Source organism: Penicillium daleae (genome assembly GCF_028827525.1).
Source record: "Penicillium daleae strain IBT 16125 chromosome Unknown utg000008l_segment0_segment0, whole genome shotgun sequence".
Taxonomy (NCBI): domain Eukaryota; kingdom Fungi; phylum Ascomycota; class Eurotiomycetes; order Eurotiales; family Aspergillaceae; genus Penicillium; species Penicillium daleae.
This window is the reverse complement of record NW_026623156.1, coordinates 5816053-5840704: the sequence shown is the minus strand read 5'-3', so window position 1 is coordinate 5840704 and position 24652 is coordinate 5816053. Positions and strand designations below refer to the sequence as shown.

Here is a 24652-nt window from a genome sequence, read left to right as displayed (position 1 = left end):
CTTGTCCAGCCCGCTTACGAAGATCTTCGACGACGGTTGATCTGGCAGGTGTTAGTGAATACATCAACTCTAGTGACGTTCGACACTGGGGAGCCTCACGCGATGACAGTCTTTCTAACACCAGCTAAGGAAGGCTAACGGAGTGCCGTCAGAGAAGCTAAACCTTGGATTCGCATACTATGTCGGTTCAAGACGGCTGTCGTTCACGCTGCAGAGCGCGCAGAACATCCTACGGGATGTTAAACTGCATTAATGGAAGATCAATCCACGGGAGCCGACTTTGGACAAGCAGGGGGATTTTCGTAACATGACCAAGTTCCCTCAGAATTAGCTTCGTCTTTTTGAAATAGCAAAGCCAGGGGGTGAATATTACTTTTGGGATGCTGAAGAATATACCCTCTGGTCTTGGGACACATCAGAGGCCATATAATAGAAACCCTCAAATGTTAGGAAATGAAAAACAACTGGGAGAGGATGCTCTTGATTTTACACATCTGAAAGCTACCGTTGCAAGTTTGCAGCAGATCATACTAGACAGACAAACGGAACCAAAGGATGAGGCTCAAGGCAGGAATTGAAGGGACGAATCATAGCCGTCGATTTTCGTGCCCTTTTAGAGGAATCCCATTAAAATAATGCCGTTTGCTTTTATATGGTCTGCAAGCGAACAACTGGCAATAGACCATGGACCTTAATTCATAGTCTCATATACTACGGCACGAGCAGCGAACTCCCGGAACGGATTCCGCTTTAGAGCGGGGGAAATAGTCATCCGACCGTCCGACGCCGCGGATCTCGACTCTACCATTTCCCTCAAACCCCATCACGCTCATCGGTAGCATGAGACTGTCGTGGCACCATGTATGAGCGGCAGCGAGTCTGGCGGGCCTGTCAAGCATGTCGAAGAAAGAAGGTCAAATGCGACGGGGAGCATCCTTGTCAAAGTTGCACGCGCAACAAGGCGGAATGTGTCTATGTCGAACCTCATAGCAATATGAGACTGGTAGATCCCCAGTAAGTGCTTCCTCACTTCATCACGATCGCTCGACTATCTACACTCTAGAGAAGCCGACTAACTCTGGCTTTAGGTATGTGTTGAAACTTGAGAGTCGTATATCGCTCATGGAGCAAAGACTCCGACATCAATCTGGAGGACTGGAGGCCAGGGAGGAGGCCATTCCAGTACAGACCGCTGCGGTGACTGCTACCAGCAATCAAAATGAAGCTGACCATTACGCTCATGGCGAGGGGGATGAGTCGGCCACTTCCGTACCCACTGCACCCGACGCGAGTGCGCTCTCCGACCCGCCAGCGGGTTTCCCGAGTGCACTCTCCATAGATGCGGCGGTCCAAACACCACAACGGCCTCCAAAAGTCCATCTACCTATAACACGCTCCAGCGATGAACAGATGGTTGATGTCTCAGACATCGACCGCTACAATGTGGAAAATACGCCAATCGACGTAACAAGGCTTGAAGAGCCGTTCTTGCAAGTCCTCATCGACTACTTTTATCAGTCTATCTACCCCATCTTCCCAATCATTTCCCATCGCAGGTTCCGACAACAGTATCATCTGTGGTCGCTAAGTGGCAGAGACAATGGTCCTAGTGCTCCCGATCATGAATTTCAACTTCTTCTCTACGCTATTCTGGCGGTTGCTTCCTCGATAATACCGGATACTCACGAAGTCTTTGACCAGCCAGACTTCGAAGCGTACAAATGGGTAGATCTTGCGGACCTCTTGTATCAGCATGCGATATTACTGAGTGCAGGAAGATCCTACGAGCAAAGCCCCTTAGCCGGTATCAATACTATTGCCGCCCAAGGACTTCTCAGCCTCTACCTTATTGAGCGAGGCAAAGTGAATGATGCGTGGGTCACTGCAGGACATGCAATTCGCCTATATCAAAGCTTTGATCTGGAAGATAGCATTGATGCTGCTAGCGAAGTCAAAGATCTACGCCTCGCACATACCAATCTCTGGTGGTGTCTCTACATATTAGATCGCTCCTTATCAACTGCGCTGCTGAAGCCATTGGCAATTGATGATGCTGAGAGTGATCTTGAATCTTGTGATGGGGAAGACTACATCGCATCATCGACCGCAGGAAAAGTGGATCGCTGGTTCTCGGTCATCGCAGACTTTCATATCACCATGGGCCGCATTTATCGATCTGTGAGGCTGATTCGGAAGGCAGAATCCTCGCGGAATACAATGCTTAAGGATACACTTCGATCATATGTGAAAAAACACGACGCAGAGCTGGAAAAGTACTATACACGTCAAGTCCTACCCAAAATAGAGACCTCAAACTCTCAAGAAGGGCCTCTTGCACTTCAGACAATTGCCGTCTCATCATACTACATTGGTCTTGTCCTCCTCTATCGCACTTTTATTGAGCGCTTCAATATTGCCGAGCCAGAGGTCTTATTGCGCTGTGCCGAGGCTGCATCCAATTGCATCAAAGTCACACCACAGGTGGTTGCCCACGTTCCGGCCAGTCACTTCGTAATACAGCAGAGTCGCGCCATATTCGCAAGTGCAAAAGTCCTTTTGCACTGTATGCGCTTAGCACGAAACCCGAGCTTTACCAACAAGGCCTGGCCAGATGTTGAGAGCGGCTTGGACATGCTACGAGAGGTGAAGATTCAGTGGCCTGAGATCAAGAAGTATCAAATTTTGACTGAAGAGGACATGCATCTCACTCAGGCAGAGCTTAGCAAGCATGATCTGTTTTACAAAACCTTTGACTGCTTCGGGCAGATGACTGAAACGAGAAGGACTCTTACAGGGGAGACACGAGCTAGCAGAGTGTATCATCAACTCTCCGACACCTCGCTTGATTTACGGGACATCAATAATCTGCCACTGGAGCCCTCAAATGGCTCACCAAAGAGCTTACTCTCATCCAATTGCTCACAGAAGTCAAATTCGTTAAAACATAGCCAGCCTAATGATCATTCCCAACACCGATCCAAGCGGAGGAAACTGTCACTACCCACCTCTCAACTTCAGCCACCTTCCAACGATTTCTCGGCTCTAGAGATGCTTCCAATACTAAGAGATTCAACCGACTGTCCCATAATGGACCATATGATTATGACCGGAGATATGCTTCTTCCTGATATTTCTCCGGGGCAAGACAACTTGGAAGATTTATCGACATCTTTCTTCGGCGATGCAATGTTGATGGGTTCAATCGATCAATTTTTCTCTCAATCTGAAGCCTAACAATGCGGTGATGATGATATGAATGCAAATGATTTCTACTAGCCTTGCTTGCACGTCGTGAAGCTCCAGGTTCTGGTAATTTGATCTACGTCCCTCCAGGGATAAAACAATGATCCTCGCATTTGATTATCTGTTTAATAAATTACCACAATTATATAAGCTCCTGAACCAAGCTCAGTGACTAGAAGAGATCTCTCCACAGCTACCACATCTTCTGCTGTTCTCGTCCTCCATCCAGTTGTCAATAACCTCCTTGAGCTGTATCTCAATATCTGCACAGTAGAATGACTCCTCCCTTATGATTGTGGGAACTGTACCATGTGCCGTTTTATTATCACAGTACCACCGTATTCGGTCGATCATCTGAGGTGGGCGAGCTCGTTCCATTACAAGGCCTATGGTGTCCTTTGATCTCCTCGGAGAGTGAGGTGTGTTTCCTATGGAGACCGAAGGTAAGTAGAATGCACCCGAATTGGTTGAACAGGAAATAAAAAACGGAAAAGAAGAAGTCGCAACTATGGTACCTGGTAAGAGAAATGATTCACCTTCGTGAATCACAATGTCGCGGAAATAGTCATTCTCAACGATTTTCAGGAGCATATCTCCTTTGATCTGATAGAACCACTCCTAAATCCCAAGAAGTTAGATGTTGTTTATTCAACTCGACTTTTGGATGGTTACCTCTGTCTCATTAACTTGATTTAACATCATCAGCATTGATTTAGGCACATTTGGAACGTCTTTTTCAGTCGACTTACTGTGATAGTCATTCCTCGTGTTTGGCCCCCCAACAGCCATCAAAATAAAATCTTTTCCTGAATATAGGCACATATTATTCACCGGTGGCTTTAAATTTTCAGAATTCATAGCAAGCCAAGAAGATAAGCCGATTGGGCCTGGAATTGAAGGCATGGGTGTCGTTTGTGGCTCCATGGTACTTTTCTAGAAACAACAGAGGCGAGTAACGGCGATGATGCTTCAGGCTATTTAGGAAAGAGATGACACTGGTATAAAATAGGTCTTCAAATAGCATAGAAGCAGAGATTTCCCATTCCCCCGCATTCATGCATATTTGTTGCTAGTATTGTGACCCACGCTGCCAGGCAAAGTCTTGGCAAGGATGTAGCCGACCCGCAACGGCATCCGATTGAATGACCGGATAGATCCGAGGCTACAGAGTCTTGCTATGGGAAGCCGACTGAAACAAATGAAGTAAATTGGTCACCCAACGCTTGTAATGCATTTCAAAAAAAATCGTCTCAAGTGGCTCCAGGTCATTAAAACGTGATTGGTGAACCCCCATCTCCACCCATTCCCGTCTGAATGTGACGACAACGTGCTCTGATCTATATAATTTACGTCCTCGGCTTCCAGTCAACAATCCTTGAGCGCTTGATAACCCGAAATAGATTCAGCAAAATGACGATCAACTCGAGCTGTTGTTCTTGCACTTCCGGCCAACAGCGATGGACGGGAAGTAATGGACCTCGCAATCCAAATGAACCTCTCCGGATTGATATGCACACGCACATTATGCCGCCAAATCTACCTGACTTCTCAAAATCGCACGGGTCTCCAGACAAAAATGCAGGGGACTGGATGACGCTCCGGTCACACAGTGATTTCAGTAATGGGACATCGGATCAGACTGGCCTGGAATCGAGCAAAGTCGACATGTACGTTGGAGAAAAATTCTTCCGAACAGTTGAGCCAAATTGTTTTGATCCTGTCGTGCGGATGAACGAGATGGATGTCACCGGGGTAGATGTCCAGGTCATCAGCACTGTACCTATTCTGTTCTCATACGACAAACCGATTGAACCTGCAGCGGCGTTGGCTCGTTACTTGAATGATCACATCGCATCGGTCTGCAGAGATAATCCTCGCCGGTTTGTTGGCCTTGCCACAGTTCCGCTGCAGGATATTCCTAGCTCTGTGGTTGAGCTTCGGCGAGCGAAAGTCGAGTTAGAGTTGAAAGGGGTCGAGATTGGAACTGAGATCAACGGTTGCTCTCTCGATGATCCCAGGTTCAATCCATTTTGGGCAGCGTGCGAAGAACTGGATATGCCTATCTTTGTCCATCCTCTCGGATACGAGTTGGAAAGGGAGAATAAGAGCCGATGGGGAAATTACTGGTCTGCATGGTTGATTGGAATGTGAGTAACTTGCTGATTTACTCACGAAGGCTGAAAAATTGTCTAAAAATGTATTTGTATTAGGCCAAGTGAGACTGCACTTTCGATTCACGGCATTCTCTCATCAGGTGTTTTAGTACGACACCCAAAATTACGATTCTGCTTTGCACACGCTGGTGGAGCTTACTTGCCCCTTCTCGGGCGTATCCAGCACGGTTACAATTGTCGACCGGACCTGGTCGCCCATAGCTCTGAGGGAGTATCGCCCCAGAGTTATCTCGAATCACATCAACACAATATTTGGATTGATAGCTTGGTACATGATCCGGATCTACTGCAGCTAATTTGTAAGAAGATTGGTCCGGATAGGATCGTCATGGGGAGCGACTACCCTTTTCCACTTGGTGAGATGCCTAACCCAGGCGAGATGTTAAGTAGTGATAAAAGGGTCGGCGAGTTATTCTCCAGTGAGACGAGAGCGCGTATGCTTGCTGGCAATGCGATTGAATTTCTAGGGCTTGGGGATATGTGGCCAGGCCATAAGATTTCGTGTATCTAGTTAGTCGCTTATTGAATTTATCTGAGCTGATCACAGGCATGAATTTTATCTCAATGTATCCCCTTGATAGCCTTTGATCAAGTATTTTGACAGACAGAATGCCTCTTCTTGATTTTGTATTCGGTCCTCTCTTCGGTCTTCATTAAACTCAACCTCATTACTGGTGTCTCATCACTGGTGGACCGGAGGTTGCAGCTACGTCGAATCGGATGACTCTCCGCAGGCGGATGCGAACTAGTGTATCGGAACGCCCATGCTACTTTATAACAAATCCTTTACCCAAGTTGAGATTATGCTATGACCGTGAGATAAAGTAGACGAGCATTTGAATTCTTTATCGCGGCTTTTTTTTTTTAAAAAAAAATGGATCTCATCTCCTCGCTTTGGAGACTCGATACTACGGACCGAGCCGACGCCTACCTGGCCAGTCTTTCCAGTCCAATGTCACTCCGGAACTTCATCGGAAACAACTTTACAGAGCACACCGAACCCTCTCACTGGATCGACTCATTTAACCCGCGAACTGGCGAGTTATTAACACAGATCCCTCGTAGTGCGCTATCCGACGTCGATCATGCCGTTGATGCTGCCGTAAGGGCGTTCCCGACATGGTCACGAACCTCGCGACAAGAGCGTTCAGAAATCCTGCTTCGGATCGCCGAGATTTTGAAAGAGAAAAAAGAAGTGTTCGCGGTCTGGGAGAGTATTGATCAAGGCAAGACGCTTAGTCGTGCTCGTGTGGAAGTTGACCGAGCAATTACGAATTTCCAGTATGTGAACATGTTTGGTGGATAGAACTTTGTTCAGCTATAAGAGGTGAAGTCTAGGATATTGATCGCTTTTAGATATTTTGCAACCTATATTCTTCATGAAGAAGGTGCTGTTCGGTATGTTGATGGGTCGGTGTCGACGATGACTTACGAGCATCGGTCGCCAGTGGGTGTTTTCGCCCTGATCTCGCCCTGGAACATGCCACTTTATCTCTTGACATGGAAGATCGCTCCTTGTATTGCATTTGGGTGTACCGGGGTAGCAAAACCGAGTGAGGTTACTAGTATGACCGCTTTTTGTAAGTGCTTCTGTTTCATACAATCCACTTTCGATAGAAGACTGATTTGCCAACCTAGTGCTGGCAGAGGTCTTCCGAAAAGCCAAACTCCCACCTGGTGTAATGAACATTATTTTTGGAGATGGACCTGGCGCAGGCTCTGCTCTTGTCAAGTCTGCTCGTATTCGAGGAGTCTCCTTCACTGGTGGCACTGCCACAGGAATCCGCATCCGACAGGATACTGTAGCCGATATTGGCAAGCATCTGTCACTGGAACTCGGTGGAAAGAATCCAACATTGATATTCGACGATGTCAATCTGACTGAAGCTGTACCACTTGCTGCACAAGCTGCCTTCGAAAATAGCGGACAGATATGTCTCTGTGGCTCTCGAATCTACGTTCACCGCGTTGTCTACGACGCGTTCTTGGCCGCGTTTGTGGAATATGTCCGAGAGACCTACCGCTGTGGAGAGGCCATTGGGCCGGTCGTCTCACGCGAGCATTATGCCAAGATCTCCTCTTATATCAAACAAGCCAAAGAGGAAGGTGCCTACTTTCTCACTGGAGAAGTTCCATCAGAGGTGCCCCAGAAGGGCTTTTGGATCACTCCGACCGTGTTGACCAACGTGCGAACCGATAGCCGGATTATGCGCGACGAGATCTTTGGACCGGTTGTCACGGTCTCTCCTTTTGATACAGAGGAGGAGGCCATCGAACTCGCCAATGATAATCCCAATGGGCTGGCCAGCATTCTCATGACTAAAGACCTCTCTCGGATGCGCCGAGTCGGAGAGCGGATCGATGCTGGCCTGGTATGGGTCAATTGCTGGCTTGTGCGTGAACTGGGCACAGCATTCGGGGGCATGAAAGCATCCGGCATTGGGCGTGAGGGAGGATCTCAGAGCCGCGATATATTTACGAACTTGCGAACTCTTCACGTTCGATAAACAGCTCTCCTCTTTCTCGGATGTCGTCGCGGGTCGGATATCGGGCCGGTCGGAGGGATCCGGTGAAACCACCAACGAGTTGGGCAAGATAAATCACAAAATATGGAAAATCCGTTCATAGTATTGACAATTATCTATCACCCTTGATCTTATATTTCTGTAACCCTTCCAACCAAAATTGTCTCGTCATCGACATTCTCGATCGATCAAGATGTCCCAAAGCACTGCGTACTTCCGCCCCGCAGCCCAAGCGCAAGGACTTGCCAATTACCCTCACGCACGAACCATAACATCCCCCAACGGCAAAGGATCATACATCTATGTTTCAGGGACTTCATCCCGCCGAGGGGATGGGACATTCGTTGGAGCTACACGCTCAGAAGATGGGACAATCACCTTCGACATTCGACAGCAGACTGCTGCCGTGTTATCCAACATCGACGCCATCATTCAAGGTGCTTCCGAGGGGAAAGCGAGTATTCGCGATGTGGTCGATGCAACAGTTTTTTTGACCAATATGAAGGACGACTATAAGGACATGAATGAAGAGTGGAATTACATTTGGCCAGATCGGAATACTGCGCCGGCGCGAACGACTGTGGAAGTGCGGGCTTTGCCGCGGGAGGAAATTCTGGTGGAGATTAAATGTACTGTGTACTATGTATGATGTTCTAAATGTCTAAGATGGTCGAGATTGAAGGGTTAAATATGAATGGATATGAAAGAAAACCCGACTAATAGAATGACCTTTCCTGTTTTGGAATTGGCGGCTATGATCGGATAAGACAAAAGACGAGACATGAAGACATCCCACATTATTGTATAACCTGAGTACCCCGAGTGAAGGGTGAGCAGATCCCTAAGCAACTATGAGTGCCCAGGGAGCAGACGGAAATAGAGGACTGAAAAGAGGACTGAAAAGATACCCATCAGCAAGAGAAGGCTAAGGGCAAGATTAGTTGATGATTATGATCAAAAGCTTTGGTCAGTGGCCGCAATTAGCCGCCGTACTATGGGTATCTACGTGTATGTTTATTCACTTAAACGGTTCACGAGGTCTATTGTATGCAATTAGGGAGTGAATATTAGAATACAAAATCAAATTCCCTCGTGGTGGGCAGTCAAATCAATCAGTCCTTTCACGACTCACACCATGTACTTGACGCAGGCATCAGCGATGCGAGCGTCGACAAGACAAAAAGTCGGGCAGACTTGAGAAAAGATCAGAAAGGAAAATTTCGGGTGCTGAGCTGCACATTGATATGTAAGACACAAAGATCAAATTTCAGAGCACATATGTAAAAGAAAATTGAAGAAATGTCACACGGGGCATAGATTGCCCAAAAGAGAGATCACTTTGAGAATGAAATGGCAAGGCATAGCACATTTAGAGCATCAAGCCGAGGAAGGCGGCCACAGAGCCCAGAAGGAGGCTGGAAGCAATCGAAACGGTCGAGGCCGAGTTGAATAATGCAGTGGGCGAGGCGCTAGCGGTGGCTTGAGGGCTGACGTAGGGAGTGGAGCTCACAGCAGCAGTGACCAACGTGGAAGAGGCAGCAACTGGGGGTGGAACCTTGCCAGTGTTGGCGGGAGAGGCACCGCTGGGTGCGGCAGGGACCAAACCGACAGTGGTAGACGAGCCCGAGGAGGCAGTCGAGGTATAGAAGCTGACTTGGGGCACGGTCACGGTGTAAGTCGAGTAGGTGATGGTAGTGCAAGGGGGCGTGGGAGCAGAGGTAATGCCAGCGCTGGCAGTGGCACCGCTAGCACCGCTAGGAACAACGGTGGGCACCAGGGTAATGGTGGAGGGGATAGCAGTCACGATGCCAGGGTTGGTAGGAACCCAAGCAGCGCAAATACCGGTGAAGTAGGACAGAGCATTCTGGATCTCCTCCTTGGAGGCACCCCAGGCCTGGACACAAGAGATGACCTTGTCGGTGAAGTCCTTGTTAGGGCAGAAGCACTTGGCATCGCTGTTGGAGGTACACGTGGGAACAAGAGTGAGCCAGGTGTTGATGCATTGGGGCACGACGTTGGGGCAAGAAGAGGTTGGCACAGGGTTGGAGACAGGCGAGGTCTCAGTAGAACCAGAGCCGGACGAAGCAGTTGCGGTGGCGCTGGCAGTGCACTTGGTGCAGACGGTGCGAGTGGAAGTCACGGTGATAGTGGACTCGGTGCTGGTAGTAATCACAGTCGACGAAGAGCCTGAGCTGATAGTGCTGGTAATGGGGCAAGTGGTGACAGTCTCGTAGGTAGTGATATAGGTGGTGGTATCCTCAGAAGGCACGGAGGTAGAGCCAGCGCTAGCGCCCGTAGGAACAGAGCTGGCAGGGACAGAGCTGGAGGGAGCAGGGCTAGACTCGCCCGAGCCAGGCGCCGTCTCGGTAGGGCTGACACCAGTAGTAGACGACCCAGCCGGGCTGGTAGCAGCAGGGCCAGATGGGGTTGTCTCACCACCGCTTGGGAGAGTGGTGAAGCTAGCCGTGCACTTGGTGCAGACGGTCGAGGTTGAGGTTACAACCACGGTGGAGATAGTGTTAGTAGTAATCACAGTCGTGGAAGAACCAGAGCTGACAGTGCTAGTAACTGGGCACTCGGTAGTGGTTGTGTAGGTCACGATAGTAACAGTCGAGTCACCAGGAACAGTTCCGGAAGGTGAGCTGGGAGAAGAGCTGACACCGGGGGCGGGAGAGGTAACGGGAGAGCTACCGCTAGGACCAGCAGGGCCGGTCGCAGTGGGAGTAGATCCAGCAGGAGTAGACTCGCCAGCGGCGGGAGTAGTCTCAGTTACAGGGCACACCGTGGTCGAGATGGCGATTGTCGAAGTCACCACGGTGGTAGAGTCGGCAGGGCAGTTGGTAACAGTCGGAGCGCAGCTAGTGATTGTGATCTCGCTAGTAGTGTACACAGTAGATGTTGTCCACCGAGGAGGAGAGCTAGAACCAGGGGTAATACCGGTAGCTGGAGAGGTAGCAGCAGGCGAAGTTGCAGCTGGAACAGAGGGAGAAGGCACACCAGGCGCAGTTGAACCAACAGGGCTAGAGGCAGTGGGGATCGAAACAGTTGGCACTGAAGCAATCGAGGACGAAGTGCTACTAGTGGAAGCAGGGGGCGTGGGCAGGGACGAAGTGGTCCCGGGAGTGCAGTCGAAGCCAACGCTGTAGATCCCAAAGCCACAGCTATCGTGGTCACTGTGGTCAGGGAGCTCGAAGGAAACCGAGGTAGCACCACCACACTGGTCGTTACTCACGGTAGTTCCAGCAGACGAGCAAGAAGCAGTGTTGCGGCAAGAGGAACCGTCGGGCATGCTGTAAACAATGTTCATATCGGTGTCCTTGTCGGTAGAAATGTGGAAATGAGTGATAGAGAAGCCACTCTCCTCAGAGCCGCAAGAGAACGAAGGGGATGAGGAGTAGCTGCTGCCCGAGGAAGAGGAGGAGCTTCCACTCTTGGAGGCAGTACCGGTGATGCATTTCTCCTGCAATATATCAAGTCAGTATACCGGAGTGTTGATCCAAGACATCATTCATTGGCTGGAACTAGAACGTACCGCACGCTTGGAAAGGCCGGAGCCGAAGCTGTTGCTGCAAGTGAAACCGGAGAAGTCAAAGCCACCGTAAGATGAGAACGATCCAGTAGAAAGGTCCGACCAGTCGAAGCCCTTCTGTTGGTGCTCGTTACACTTGTTAGGGTTGCGTCCTGGGCTGGAATAGCACTTGTCAGAGCCCCAATACTAGAGATCATAGAAAGGATATTAGCATCATAAAAACAATGCCTTCTGCGCTTCCATTCACAGGCATATGAACATACATCGAAGGTGGCTTGGGCCGAGGCCAGAAGCGACAGAAGAGCGAAAGAAGTAGCACCCTTCATGATGACGTTGATTTGTCAACGAGCGACGTAATTGGACGATGAGAAAGAATCGAATCGACGAAGAAAGAGGGCCAATGGTGAGCAGTGGACCGACTCTTATGGCAGATTGCAGACCAGCAACAATCGGAACGAGTGATGGGGAGGCAATTCCCAGATGAAATTGGGGGAATGGAATCCCTCGAGCGAATGTGTTTAGTTTCGAAACGAGATGGAGAGAGAGAAAAGAAGGAATATAAAAAGAAGCAAAACAACGAAAAGACGAGACAATGGAGAAGTCAAACAACTTTCTACTGGCAGGTGGTGCCTGGAGGGGGAGGCTGCCTTTTTAAGACGTTGAGGCTACTTTCGTTTCTTCTATCAACTGCAACCATCTCCAATTGGCAACCACCACCCACAAACCACAATCCACAATTCCACATAACTCACAACCCACACAAAGGAGACCCTGCCTCCCTCCCCCTGGTGGCTTACAGCTTGGTTCGGCAACAGTTGCTGCCTCTACGGATTCCTAGCGGTGCGAGAGGTATAGAATGGTTGAGTTGGCAAATGGTAAGACATCTCGTTACTGAAGGCGTTTCTAGTCCGCCAATCGGCTCAACGCTAGACATGCAGATGAAACGGGGTCCCTCCCAAAAACAGCCCAGGGTTGGGCTTCAGCGCGAACCGGACATGCTTCTAGCGCAGGAACTGGCTGGAGTAACTGCAACACGGTCTAGCGCCGACATCAGAGATACCCTAAACAAGACCCAGTCAACTTGCTCAGAAGCGTCCGGTGCGATCCGTCCACCGATGACCACCCACTATATTGGACGACCCTGGGCCCCTGCGACCAATGGGCAAGATACGGGGATGGATTTTAAAAATAGCGCCCCATTCAAACGGTCCCTGAGTCCCTGCAGTCCTTGAGTGGACGATGGTAATTCACCCTTGCGCTTTCTTTCAAAGGCTCGTCAGGGCCGATGTGATGAACGAAAGGCTGGCGCCAGATCGACATGGACTTGCATGCAGAGACAAAGCCGACCGAATAACAATCGAGTCCAAAGTCTTCGATGCGATCGGCACTTGGATGGTCCAGCCTGCCCTACAGATTTTTTACCTTCAGTGTCAATGCTTGACTTCATCAGGTCAAAATCAGGTTACGATCATCGCTTTCTTCTTTCCCGAGCTGCACCGCCCATCTCTTTCAGTTCCCCACTTGGGTCCTCGTTCCCGGCTTTACCGAGACGGCTGCCAATCTGGGAGCCAGGGTTGAGCCTACATGGATTCTGTTTTCATTGACTAACGGGATTGCTATGTAGAAACCGACGAAGCAGGGCATCTCCACCGTCCATACGGCGTGTATCAGTCAACTTGCTTTCGCTCTGCTACCCTACAAGTCTGCCATCCACTTCGTCGGGGAGCGACCGATCAGAAAGACCAGCATCCTCTAGGTCCGCTTCTGCAGGGTGGGAAAGCCAGCTTGCCGCCGGCGTCTCGCCCTGAAACTTCTCGGTAGACAGACTGGGCCAGGCTGGTCTCCAACTGCCCCACGGCCAATCGTCTGACTGTACGGAGTACGGAGTACGGAGTAGAGAGTACCGTAAGTGACATGAATTTCTCCTTTCCCCTTGTGCTTGGTGACTGCCGGTCGTCGCGTGCCTTTTTATGGTTATGCTTGTTTAAATCACCGATCATCATGCTGAATCCTGTCGGCGGAGTATGCAATACACTCGTAGCACCGGGCGGCTTTACAACCACCCAACCAGCGTGCTTCGCGCCGGTCGATCCGATACTTGCTATTTGACCCCAAAGCAACGTTGACGAAAGCAACGTAGCTCAGCTACAGTGTCAGGCTGTCAGCACTCTACATGGTACTGTTCTTCAGACTTTTTGCTTTCCTTAGCCAGGGGTAAACAAAACCTCGACCCGGCCAGATCGCAACCAGGGGTCGTGTGGCGTCGGAGGAAACGGAACGGGGCAATGAGGTGAAAGAGCCTTTGGACTTGATTCATGCCAAGCAGGGGCAATCTTGTACGACCTTTGAAAGTCCTACTCACTATGTACTAGTTCACCTACTGCATTTCAATACTTACGTACGCTTCCAAGTGCCGCTAACTCCGGACTACAGTTGAAGGAACCCTTTGCACTAATGTTCCTTGGCGGGGGAGAGTGGCCGCTGGTACAGCCCTGACTGGTTAGACCATCTTGGCCCCGGCGCTAGCCATGGCAAGTCTTTTGTTCCTGCATCCGTTGTGTTGGAAGCGATGCCAAAGATGGCCCTCTCCACCTTCAAAGTCCCGATCGATTGCTCCACTGGAACCATCACCTGCTGGGCTGGAGACGAGAGGGGTCGCATCAGGCTGGGTATTCGACGGCTTTCCATATATTCTCTGTATCAGAAATTGGCAGACACCACTCAACTGAGTTCCCCCCCAGGTACGATGATTTGTTTTCGCATGAATTGATCACACTCTGTTTCACGAACCGAATATCAACGCTCGTGGTTAAGGGCAAGGCTCGCTGCCCCTGATGGTGTCGCACGATTGCTTTGTTTGCAGGCTAAAGCGCCCTCTAAAAATACCGGCGAATAGGACCCGCTTACGACCATCGCTTGGCGCTCTAAGTGAACATGTATTCCGGAAAATCCTAACCATTTCCACAGGAACTCTAGCCACACAATTCTTCCAGTCAGTGGTTCGTTCTAACCTTGAATTTGCTCGTAGCTTCAGGGGAAAACCTACCTGCACGAGCACAGCTATCCAACGAGGGCTGTTTCGCTTTAAGCAACGTTGCATTATTGTTCGGCAGCCCTGCAGGGTGACGATTTTTACTTTTGCTTTTTCTTCGAAGAGTCGCACTCGTTTCATCAATGACATGGGGACAGCATAGTTCACGGTTTCTTGCCCATGACTAGCTCAGTCGAGCGGTTCCCTGCTAGGGTGTTCCTTAGCGGGGGAGGCTTGTCGCTAAAGCTAGGAACCGAACCTCTCTATGTAGTAGTTCACCACTACTCCGTACTAATGCCCGCTAGTATATAGGCCGGCTTCCTGAGACCATTAGTGCCAAACGATTTCTTTAGGCTGTCGGATAGAGCTACCCCAGCTCGCGTGGTAAATTTTCCGTGGTGGATATGCTCCGTGCGAGAGAGTTCCTGACAGGTACAAGATGGAGCCCCCTTGGTAGTTTCTACATCGACCACTCGCGGGCCAAGAGTCCACTGACACCTGAAACTTGCAGGGAGCTTAATCGGAAGTCCGAAAAATCCGCTATATGCCAGACGTCAGGGGCGCATAAGATGAATCGCAAGCGGGATATGATATGGGTATGGGATGAGGCGACACATCGTGTGATATCTGAATAGACTGGTTCCTTGGGTAACTAGGAACTCAAGCGTTTTACGGCCAAGGCGGCGAAATTGTCCTAAAAATAAGAGAGGCATGCTAAGAACATCCTAATCAAGTCCTTTATCCGACCCTTAGGCTCAATAGTTCACTCAATCCAGGTCCCTCCCCTAGTCCCAGGCTAATAGCAGAGCTCTCATTGAATCCGGTCTCAGCGTTCCTTGAGGTCTCTCGAGCCCTCTCTGAAGCCTGCACAATTTTAAAACTTCCCCCATTATGGGCAGTAGATTCTCTCTATAGAGTGACAGTTCAAAAGTCCGAATCTATGTATTATATTTTGAGCTAAGATGCAGTAACATTCTTTGTCTGACAACAGGGAGCTGAAACTCATGTATGTTTTGAAAGCATTCAACTGTAGTGTAGCCTCCATTCTAACTTACCTATGGAAATGTAATTCTTCTGTCAATTTTGCGCAAGTCAACATGTCCAAGGACTCGAAACACTTTTCATAGTTCCAAGCCACTATCAAACTGCACAACTTACAAACCTGCTCAAGTATGAATCGCCTCCCTAAGCAGACTCGACATGAATGGAAACACCTCATACAGTGATTCTCGAAATTGCCTTGACCAGTACACACTGAGACTCTCTTTCTCCGTCCCACTGCCAAGGCCTTAGCGCAGATCAATCATTGAACGGCCGGTATTAAGTGAAGTGGCAGTAAAATACGCCTTGTATGTTACAGCTCCTAGCCACATAAGATAGTCCACGGAATTAGTCGGATGTTGCCCCCGCTCGCTTGAAGCTGGAACCCCGCGTCAGAGTTCCCGCACTTACTTATTATACCTAAGCCAGTGCTTGTGTCTTCCACCTTTGACAGAGCTCCATTTGGATTCCAGCAAGTTTGCCCGTTTGAAGCACGTTTGCATTCCAGCAATAAACTTATCAACCATTGCAACATGCTTTCTAACCGTGGGGAAACGTATGCCGAGGCCGGGTTGGCTAACGCTTACCTCGGCTCCCTGAAAACCCCCTTCGATAGAGACAACAAAGATGGCGTTTTGTCTTTTAGCAATGCAGAAAATGTAAAGCAGTAACGCAAACCTCCCCTTTGTGATACTAAAATATGGATGTGCATATACTAAGTGAAGGGATGCTAGTTCGTGATGCAAGGCGTAATCCTGGATTACATTCGCACGCAGGTGAGGACATAGACTACTAATCTCATCCTCCTATGCAGGAAACAAGGGAACTAAGGCAAATGTTAAAAAAGATAGCATCAGGCCTTGACCGTACAAGTCTCACATACCATGAAGGCCCCTTCGGCTCCAGTCGTCTCCGAAAAGCCATGGCTAGACTAATTACTACCTACTTTCACCCTGCTTCGCCGATCACATTGGACAACATCCTTTTCACAAGTGGCGTAACGAGCCTAAACGCAATCTGTGCTCTCTGTCTAACCGATCCTAAAGACGGGATTTTACTGGGTCAGCCCATCTACGGCTCCTTTAACGGAGATTTCTCCGTTCCCTCCAGCTGCCAACTGATCTACACTTCCTTCCAAGGGGGCGATCCATTCAGTCCAGGTGCTGTGATTCGGTATGAAGAAGCCTTTTTAAAAGCACGAGATGAGTCCGGAGTATCAGTCCGGGCTCTCCTAATCTGCAACCCTCATAACCCGCTCGGTCGATGCTACCCGCGCGAGACTCTGGAGGCGCTCCTGCAGTTCTGTCAAAAGTATCAGATCCACCTTATCAGCGATGAGGTGTACGCGTTGTCGGTTTACGAAGAGGAGAGTTCCACAGATGGCTTTGTTTCTGTTCTATCAATCGAGCCGGCCGATATTGGAGTGAATCCAGCCCTAATTCATGTGCTGTACGGAATGTCGAAGGATTTCGCCGCGGCGGGTTTACGACTGGGATGTTTGATCAGCCAGAACCAGAGGTTCTTGCAGGCTGCATTGTCCATAAGGTAAGTGGGAATGATTCTTATGGCCATCCATTATCTTGATACAGCAATTATCTTACCCTCGGCGTGGCACGGACAACTCATCTAGTCGGTTCCATTGGCCTTCGAATATATCGTGTAGCATTGCTACTATCATTCTCGAGGATCACTATTTCATAAAGAACTTTTTCCAGCAAAGCCACCGATTACTTCGTTCGCATCGGGATTTGGCGGCACAAGTCTTAGTAGAGGCGGAAATCCCCTTTGCTCCAGGGGGGTAGGTCTTTCCTTCTTATTGACTTGTGAAATTCTAGGATTGAAACTGTGCATGACTAACCATTATTATTCCTGCAGGATTGCGGGGTTTTTTCTGTGGATTGACCTTTCTAGGTGTTTAGATCCTACAATTGTCGCTGATCAAGATGGCTGGGCCGCAGAATCGGACCTATCCCGCCGGTTATTACAGATTGGGGTGAAGATGTCATCAGGTTATGCCTATCATAATGAGGTTCCAGGCTGGTTCCGCATCATATTCTCGGTGGAAGTGGAAACCCTGAAGGAGGGCTTGTCAAGGTATGTTCCGGTTTATGGCGTGTTCGTAAATTAAGTGGCTAGGTATTGAATGTGCGTCTTCGCAGGATTGTCAAGTTCTATCACAGCTCGGGTGGATCATCTTAGAAGATTGTCCATGAACACTCGCGGGCAATTGGGAGTTTGAATGAAAGATTTGTAGGGAGAAACCGCATTATTCAGTTGGAAAAAAACCCCTTTCTTTCTACGAACGAACGAGATAATGTAATTGTTTAATGCGAGTCGCTCAATGAATTATCTGCGCTAAGGACTTGGCGGAGGGGCCAGCAAAGAGCTACTCAGTCTGTATTGGTCAAGCTGATTTCGAGAATGACTGTAATCAAGGTTCCGACAAACAAAGATCAAGAACATGGGGGAACTCACCAATCTCACGGAACCGCTGGAGCCAGTCAGACACGGTCAAAACACCCTCAGCAATGAGCGAATGTCTATCCCGACCATCTGCATCCATAGGAGTTTTGCAATCGATTTTGATCGGGATGGCACGGCCGGCTCGAGGCATTGGACCATCTCCGAGAACGATGGTTACATCTCTATTAAAGGTGTTTAGAGAGTCACGGATTGTAGTAAGGAGCATTTCGGGGTCACGGAAGGTGTTGTAGTACCGAATAGCCCTCTCTTCGAGGGGGACGATGATGAAATAGGACCACATTGTCATTGTCTTCGAGTTGGACTTTTTGGGCGATGTTGAGTGCAGGAAGGTTGCGTGGAGAGAGTTGTTGAGGGGTCTTGTAGATATGCGGTGATGAAGATTGTAGAGGGCTCTAGCCTTAGATTTTATATCAGGAAGATAGAGGAGAATAACGGGTTTAAATATTCGAGGCCACACAGAGCTGTAGAGAATGACAGCAAGATATTTCTGGAATCCCTTTGTCTCGATATGTAATACAAACGCATTGTGATTCAACAACACGCTATAGTTAGAGTCGACCAGGGCGAATAATCGCTCTTTGTGTCTATTCGAGGAACAATCCCCCTTCTTGTCTTGAAGTCAAAGGCTAGCCGAGAATTTTCAAGGCGTGTATAGATTCTGAGGTAACAGCAGTGGTAGGCATTATTGCTCGAGAAGAGAGAAGACATTGCCCAGCCTGCTACTGTATGGGGAAACGGAACATGTAACTAGATATTCTCGACTGAAATTACGACATGTGCCCAGTACCAAAGACTGATTTCAATGGAGCGTCAAGTAGCGCATATAACATTAAGCTGGCTTAGAACCGACAAAACGACTCCATCTTTTGATAATCTCGAAAAAATAGTTATATGCACATATGCTGGCTAACCTAATTACAGATTCAATCTACTTGCTGCGCCTCCTACTATCTCTTGAGAAACCAAAATGAACATTGTTTGTTAATAATATTGATTCAGATAACTAAACACTTACCCAAACCCTTAGCAGTATAAGCCGTAAACTACTACAGAAACACAAACCCTAAAGCCAGCCCTGCGACTTGTCAGTACATATCACCCACCAAATCCCAACTTACCACGATCAAAAAACATCCGCCAAAAAGATATCTGCCAAAAGACTCCCAAAAGCAGCAGGAACCTCACCAAGCTCACGATACCGAATAATCCAATCCTCAACCTCACAGGCCGCCCGTCCCAGAAGCCACGATCTATACTGCCCATCTACATCCACCTCATCATCCAAGGGATATTGAAGGTCGATTCTGATAGACACGATATTCCCCGGGGCCATTGGTCCGTCTCCGAGAACGGTTTCGACGTCTGTGTTTTCTGGGGTTAGAGTTTTGTGGGTTGCGTTGAGGAGGATTTCGAGATCTTTGTGGGTATTGTATGATTGGATTGTTTTGTCGTCGAGGGGGACGAGGATGAAGTAGGACCATTTTGGCATAGGGGTTGGGGCTGGGGGTTGGTTTGTTTGGGGGAGAAGGGATTGGGGGAGTTGCATTTTGTAGGGGTTTTACCTGATGAGGTGGTTATTGAAGGTTCTTGTCAATGGGTAGTGATGGATGTTGGAGAGTATTTGATGAATTGGTGCTAATTTGATGGAATGAGGACGAGAATGAGGCATGTTAAGTACTCGATGTTGTGTAGAGTCATGTCTCCGAGAGAGACATGATTATTCTGCAATCGTTTATCTTGGTACATGCTACAAACCCATTGTCGCTCCGGGCCCTTGGTTCATATCAATGAGCTTTTGTTCAAGTCGACCAACGCAAACAATGGGCCATTGTCTCTATATCGAAGACAAAGGCTGATTGTGCTCAAGTCAGCCAGTGTGCACAATGCTTCTTTGTGGTTATTTCGAGGATCAATACCCCTTGTTTTTAAGTCAAAGACGTGGTCTTTCAAGGTATGAACAGCTAAGAGAAGTGAAAATTTCAGTTGGGAAGAGAGAAAGCGTTGGCTGGGATTAGTTATAGAGGAAACAGCACATTTGACTGGAGCATGCCCGTATCAACGGACCTTTTGAATAATCTGAAGCAGAGTCTACACAGGACCAGCGGTGTCTACTCTACAAATCCGGCCTACTAACGACTCATTGAAATGAATAAATGATTGAATAATATAAACCTCACGTTAACTCCATAAGATATTCAAAGGTATCACCATACCCCGCACACAGCGAGGATGTACATGGCAAGGGAAAAAAAAGACAATAAGAAAATTAGGGAGGAAAAGGGTGAAAGAATGAAAATCAACATTGGCAACAAATTTCACTCAATGCGAAACACAAGCATGGATCAACTTTTGGGCCATTAGCCATCATCCATCGATCTTCGTTTTGGGTAAGCAACGTAAAATGTGCGGGGAGGGCGCAATGAATCTGCCTCCATTTTATTATTTGAGATAAAACGAAAAGGGCAAGATTGATCTTGTCTATGGACCAAGGAAACGGGTTTAATGTTCGCCTCGACGCAAAGAAAAAGACCTCTTCTAGGTGTCCATATTCCGGACACGAAGAAAAAACATCGACTCTCTCCCGGGGCCAAGTCTGCCAGCGACTCGAAACATATTTAACAGCGTCCGTGTGTATCATGCGATATTGGGAGGAAAAATCCAAACTTCGTCGAAATCGTTAAGGGAGGAGCTGGGCTCAGCCAGCAGATGGACTTGTACGGGTCAGAACAAGTGGGAGGAGGTTGCGATGGTGCTCAAAAGGGGAGCTGGGTGCGGCGGTGGGCATCCATGAGCTTGCGTCGCACAGCCTCGCCACCAGCGTAGCCACTGGCCTTGCGCTTGCGGACTGGAGTGCGCATGTCTTGATGCTTGGCGTGTCGGAACACACTGGCGGGGCGCGAGGGCGAGTTGGCGGGCATGAATTCGCGATGTTGAGGGAGGCGGAGAAGTGCCTGATACCGATTGTGGTTGCGACGGAAGGCCGTGACAATACCCTTGTCCAAATGGTTGAGGAAGCGTTCTGCGTTGTTGGCCTGGGACTCTGAGTTGCGAGTAGGAGTAGGAGTACCCATGGGCTGCATAGATGATGTGGCCATAGGAGAAATGAGAGCGTCATCATCGAAACCATTGAAGATGTCTTGGTCATTATCTTCCTCATCGGAGGACCCATTACCAAAGTCGATGAAATCGTCCACATTAAGGGCAGCCTCAGGATCATCCTCGTCATCATCCTCGAAAGAGCTATCAATGGTGAAATCTTGCGAGGGGTAGAAAGCCTCAGGGGGACCCATGACCTGCCCACCCGGCGTCAAATCGTTGCCGAGGGCGGTCATCATCAGATTGGCGCTGGACGCCAACATGGGACTGAAATCGATCTGGTTTGGGGATGCAAGGGCATCGGTATCGCTCTCATCAATCAATTGCAGGGTGGTCTGACGAGGGCTGTTGTTGGCGGTCCCGGGCATGCTGTTTGCAGCAGAGTCCAACCAGTCGTGGCGGGAGGAGGCATATGCGGGAATGATAACGAGGTGCTTGCCAGTGCAGTCAACCAACGCAACAGGCTTGTTTGGATCGGCCACAAAGGTTCCCATGATTGGGCCTCGGCGGCGAGGAACAGTGTCCGTCTTGTCCTCGCCGGGGGCGACCAGGGAGTCGGTGGAGTCGCGGCGAAGAAGAGAACGGGGGTGAGTGATAGTAGCGGGAGGAGGCAGGTCTTCATCTGTAGTATCACCATCATCGGCTTTAAAAAAGGGTTCGTCAGCAAACTAGTCCATTAAAACGTGAATCGGCAGCCAGCATACTCTCATAACCACTGAGACTGCCCTCGGATGTTCCTTCGGATTCAACGTGGTAGATATTTGCGTGGCCGTAGTCACCATCGCCATACATCTCCTCGGACTTTTGGCGGTGGCTGCGGTGGTAATCGTTGTTGTCGTTTTCGATCATGCGACGCAGCTGGGGGTCCAGGGAATCTTGCTGGAGGAAGTCGCTGGGAATCTCGTCATCGGAGTGAGAATCACTATCGGAAGACGAGTCCGACCGCTCCTCAAAATGGACACGCCGAGCCACGGGGGTTTCCACGGCCTCACTAGCCATATCGGTTTCGCCAAAGGTCTCCATGGCGCTGTAAAGTTGCTCCTCATCAAAGAAGGATGCAGCGGGTAAGAGCATAGAGTCACCAAACATCTCAGAACCGACCCATTGGGTCTCAGAGATCTCCGAGCTGGGCAAGACACGGTGCTTGTTCTCAGACTCCATGATCATGAGCTCCTCGAGCTTTTCCATATCACCTTCCTCATCATCTCCGTCGGTAATATAGTCTACTGCGGCGTAAACGTCATCAGAGCTGTCATCTGAATCGCTGGGAGCGCTAATAAAATGACTGTCCGAGTCTTCGTCGTCAGAGACCCGTCTTCGTTTGCTTTTGGCAGGCTGGCGCCCCGTCTTCCGGGAAGTGGATGGACGACGACCGTAGGACGGGGCGACGGCCCGCGGGCGGTCCTCTTCATCATCTGCATCATCTTCCGAGTCATCCAAATCGTCACTGAGGCCGCCCTCAAGGTCGAGGTCGTCGATGGATGAAACAGACGAGACACTAGAGACGGAAGAAGTGGATGCCCGTCTTTTCCGGCCAGAGGAGCTCTGTCCCCCCATCCGACCGTTATTCTGCTTTTTGGATTGGTTTGCCGTCTTGGGGGACATGTCGAGTTGTCGGAGAATGTTGGCGTCCGGGGTCGAAGGACGAACAGTTTTGGAGGATCCCTTGGGGGTCCGCTTTGAGGCAAAGGGGCTTGATTGAGGCATAATAGCGGACAAGGTGTATCTTCTTTTTGAATGAATTGAGACTTTTGTATCGTGGATGACGGAACGATAGAAGTTCACAGGTAGATCAAGTCGTTTGTAGGTCGAGGAAGAGGCTGTCAGAGGAATGCGGTTTATCTTCGCAATGTTCTATGAGAAACGCAGTTTTTGCCGAAGAACTGTGGGCGAGATTGGAGGAGGACTCGTTTCGGACGGATAGGAGAAGAGGTATCGGGGGAGGTCGAGGGGGTGTCGGATGGGAGAGGGATGAGCGTCAAGCCTTGATTATCGAAACCACGCAAGCACCTGCAGTCCAGCACGGACGCTGAAGTGCTCCTTCTGGGACTGTACTGGGGGGCAATTCCGACGCTTCACAGCGGGCGTCGAAAGAGGGAAACAAATATCGTCAAGTGGGAATTGAGGATCGGAGCTGTTGGACTGGGAAGCCGGCGAGAACAGGCTTCCCAGTGGGGGGGTTACAGCTCAGCGAAGGCCATTTGGCAGGAATTCTCGACGATATTTGGTAGGTGACAGTTGTACAAGGGTGGTAGAAATGGGGATCAAAATCCGACTGGGACAAAAGGCTGGTGGTGGGGGAAGGATGGAGGGGGGGAAGAAAAGAAAAGAGAAGACGATCGGGAAGGGGAGGATAATAATCATCGAGGCGGCCGAAAAGCCCAGTCGGTCCATCGATTTTTCCCGCCAAAACGGAAGTGGACCCGGGGGGATGGTCCAGGCCGATGCTGATTGGCTGGCGACTGCACCGCTGGCCGTTCCTCCAAGCCTGCCCATTCGCTGGCGCCAGTTCACCGCATCTTTCGCGCCAATCGTAGCGCTGCAATCTGCAAAAGAGCCAGTTGGAGATGATGCTTGCTCTTGCACGACTACATTCTACTTTGGGCAAGGAATGATGGAGGGGGATACTGTGGGTGACTCAACAAAGTGATGAGTTGATGATCAGGTGATTCGATTAGATCAATGACTGGATAGGACAAAGACATTTACGAGGGATTCAATTGGGGAAAGGCGAAAAAAAGAAAAAAAGATGAAATTAAAAATAAAAATCGAAAACTTGATGACGGAGGTGAAAAAGAGGGGAGGGGGCAGAAAAAAAAAAAGTGACCAGCTCCCAGGACAAAACAAGCGCATGCTTCGGCCGGGTATCCAGCGGGTCCATTCTGCCACCGGAAGAATAGAACTATTCAGACTCGAGGACAAAAGGTATACGGATGACTATAGTTCTTCGATGACTGGATGGATGTTTATTGTGATTTGCTCTGATCCAGTCTCTTGAGTCTTGACGGAGAGGCATGTGAGGCCAACAGGGGCTGATTGGGCTTCCTCCTACAGCACGCAAGCCCAAACACTAACAAGCTATTGATGGCAGCCCCTCCCTTCCCGCTGGGTACAGAAGATGACCCGTGCAAACCCTATGATTCATCGTCCGACCAGACGTTGATGCCTGCACACGGAAAGGAAGTCAAAAGATGAATCATATTGTTGGATGACTCGACCACTCTCAGTGGTCTGGCCCCCCAGAAAGACATGGAAGACACGATTAAGCTAGCTATTCGGATCCTTCCTATTGGTCGAATCCTTTCATCGTCTTGATTTTTCCTTTCCGCAGTGGCAACTTGGGATTCTCCATTCTGGCCCAGCTTGACGGGTCTTCTGTGGTCTGTTGGGCTTCGACTGCGCAGTAGGAGGACTCCGTAATACTTAGTGGTAAACTGCTCCGGTTCATACTCCTGTTATCATGTACAATATTACTCTCGAAAGAGGCGGTAAGCCAGGGGGGGGGGGGGCAACATGGCAGGCGCGGCAA

At 49.4% G+C, this 24652-nt stretch overlaps 8 protein-coding genes across 8 annotated transcripts; 5 read left to right on the top strand and 3 right to left on the bottom strand.

Moving 5' to 3' along the window:
* Window positions 1–859: 859 nt before the first annotated feature.
* Window positions 860–3234, top strand: N7458_010592 (uncharacterized protein; the record flags this gene model as incomplete). The annotated part of the gene is made up of 2 exons (XM_056913974.1): window positions 860–1014; window positions 1089–3234. The coding sequence occupies 2 exons, from the start codon at window positions 860–862 to the stop codon at window positions 3232–3234; spliced, it is 2301 nt and encodes a 766-aa protein (XP_056762823.1).
* Window positions 3235–4767: 1533 nt separating this feature from the next.
* On the top strand, window positions 4768–5928 carry N7458_010591 (amidohydrolase family protein; the record flags this gene model as incomplete). Its single annotated transcript, XM_056913973.1, has 2 exons — window positions 4768–5390; window positions 5454–5928. The coding sequence occupies 2 exons, from the start codon at window positions 4768–4770 to the stop codon at window positions 5926–5928; spliced, it is 1098 nt and encodes a 365-aa protein (XP_056762822.1).
* Window positions 5929–6291: 363 nt separating this feature from the next.
* On the top strand, window positions 6292–7924 carry N7458_010590 (aldehyde dehydrogenase; the record flags this gene model as incomplete). The annotated part of the gene is made up of 3 exons (XM_056913972.1): window positions 6292–6698; window positions 6774–6997; window positions 7056–7924. The coding sequence occupies 3 exons, from the start codon at window positions 6292–6294 to the stop codon at window positions 7922–7924; spliced, it is 1500 nt and encodes a 499-aa protein (XP_056762821.1).
* Window positions 7925–8135: 211 nt separating this feature from the next.
* On the top strand, window positions 8136–8591 carry N7458_010589 (RidA family protein; the record flags this gene model as incomplete). The annotated part of the gene is made up of 1 exon (XM_056913971.1): window positions 8136–8591. The coding sequence occupies one exon, from the start codon at window positions 8136–8138 to the stop codon at window positions 8589–8591; it is 456 nt and encodes a 151-aa protein (XP_056762820.1).
* A 720-nt stretch (window positions 8592–9311) lies between these two features.
* Window positions 9312–11797, bottom strand: N7458_010588 (extracellular serine-threonine rich protein; the record flags this gene model as incomplete). The annotated part of the gene is made up of 3 exons (XM_056913970.1): window positions 9312–11402; window positions 11475–11657; window positions 11735–11797. The coding sequence occupies 3 exons, from the start codon at window positions 11795–11797 to the stop codon at window positions 9312–9314; spliced, it is 2337 nt and encodes a 778-aa protein (XP_056762819.1).
* Window positions 11798–16283: 4486 nt separating this feature from the next.
* On the top strand, window positions 16284–17742 carry N7458_010587 (pyridoxal phosphate-dependent aminotransferase; the record flags this gene model as incomplete). The annotated part of the gene is made up of 5 exons (XM_056913969.1): window positions 16284–16319; window positions 16358–17088; window positions 17174–17341; window positions 17419–17637; window positions 17703–17742. 5 exons carry the CDS (start codon window positions 16284–16286, stop codon window positions 17740–17742), a joined length of 1194 nt encoding a protein of 397 aa, XP_056762818.1.
* A 1408-nt stretch (window positions 17743–19150) lies between these two features.
* On the bottom strand, window positions 19151–19573 carry N7458_010586 (transcription factor domain-containing protein; the record flags this gene model as incomplete). The annotated part of the gene is made up of 1 exon (XM_056913968.1): window positions 19151–19573. One exon carries the CDS (start codon window positions 19571–19573, stop codon window positions 19151–19153), a length of 423 nt encoding a protein of 140 aa, XP_056762817.1.
* Window positions 19574–20780: 1207 nt separating this feature from the next.
* On the bottom strand, window positions 20781–22830 carry N7458_010585 (uncharacterized protein; the record flags this gene model as incomplete). The annotated part of the gene is made up of 2 exons (XM_056913967.1): window positions 20781–21766; window positions 21828–22830. The coding sequence occupies 2 exons, from the start codon at window positions 22828–22830 to the stop codon at window positions 20781–20783; spliced, it is 1989 nt and encodes a 662-aa protein (XP_056762816.1).
* Window positions 22831–24652: the final 1822 nt, after the last annotated feature.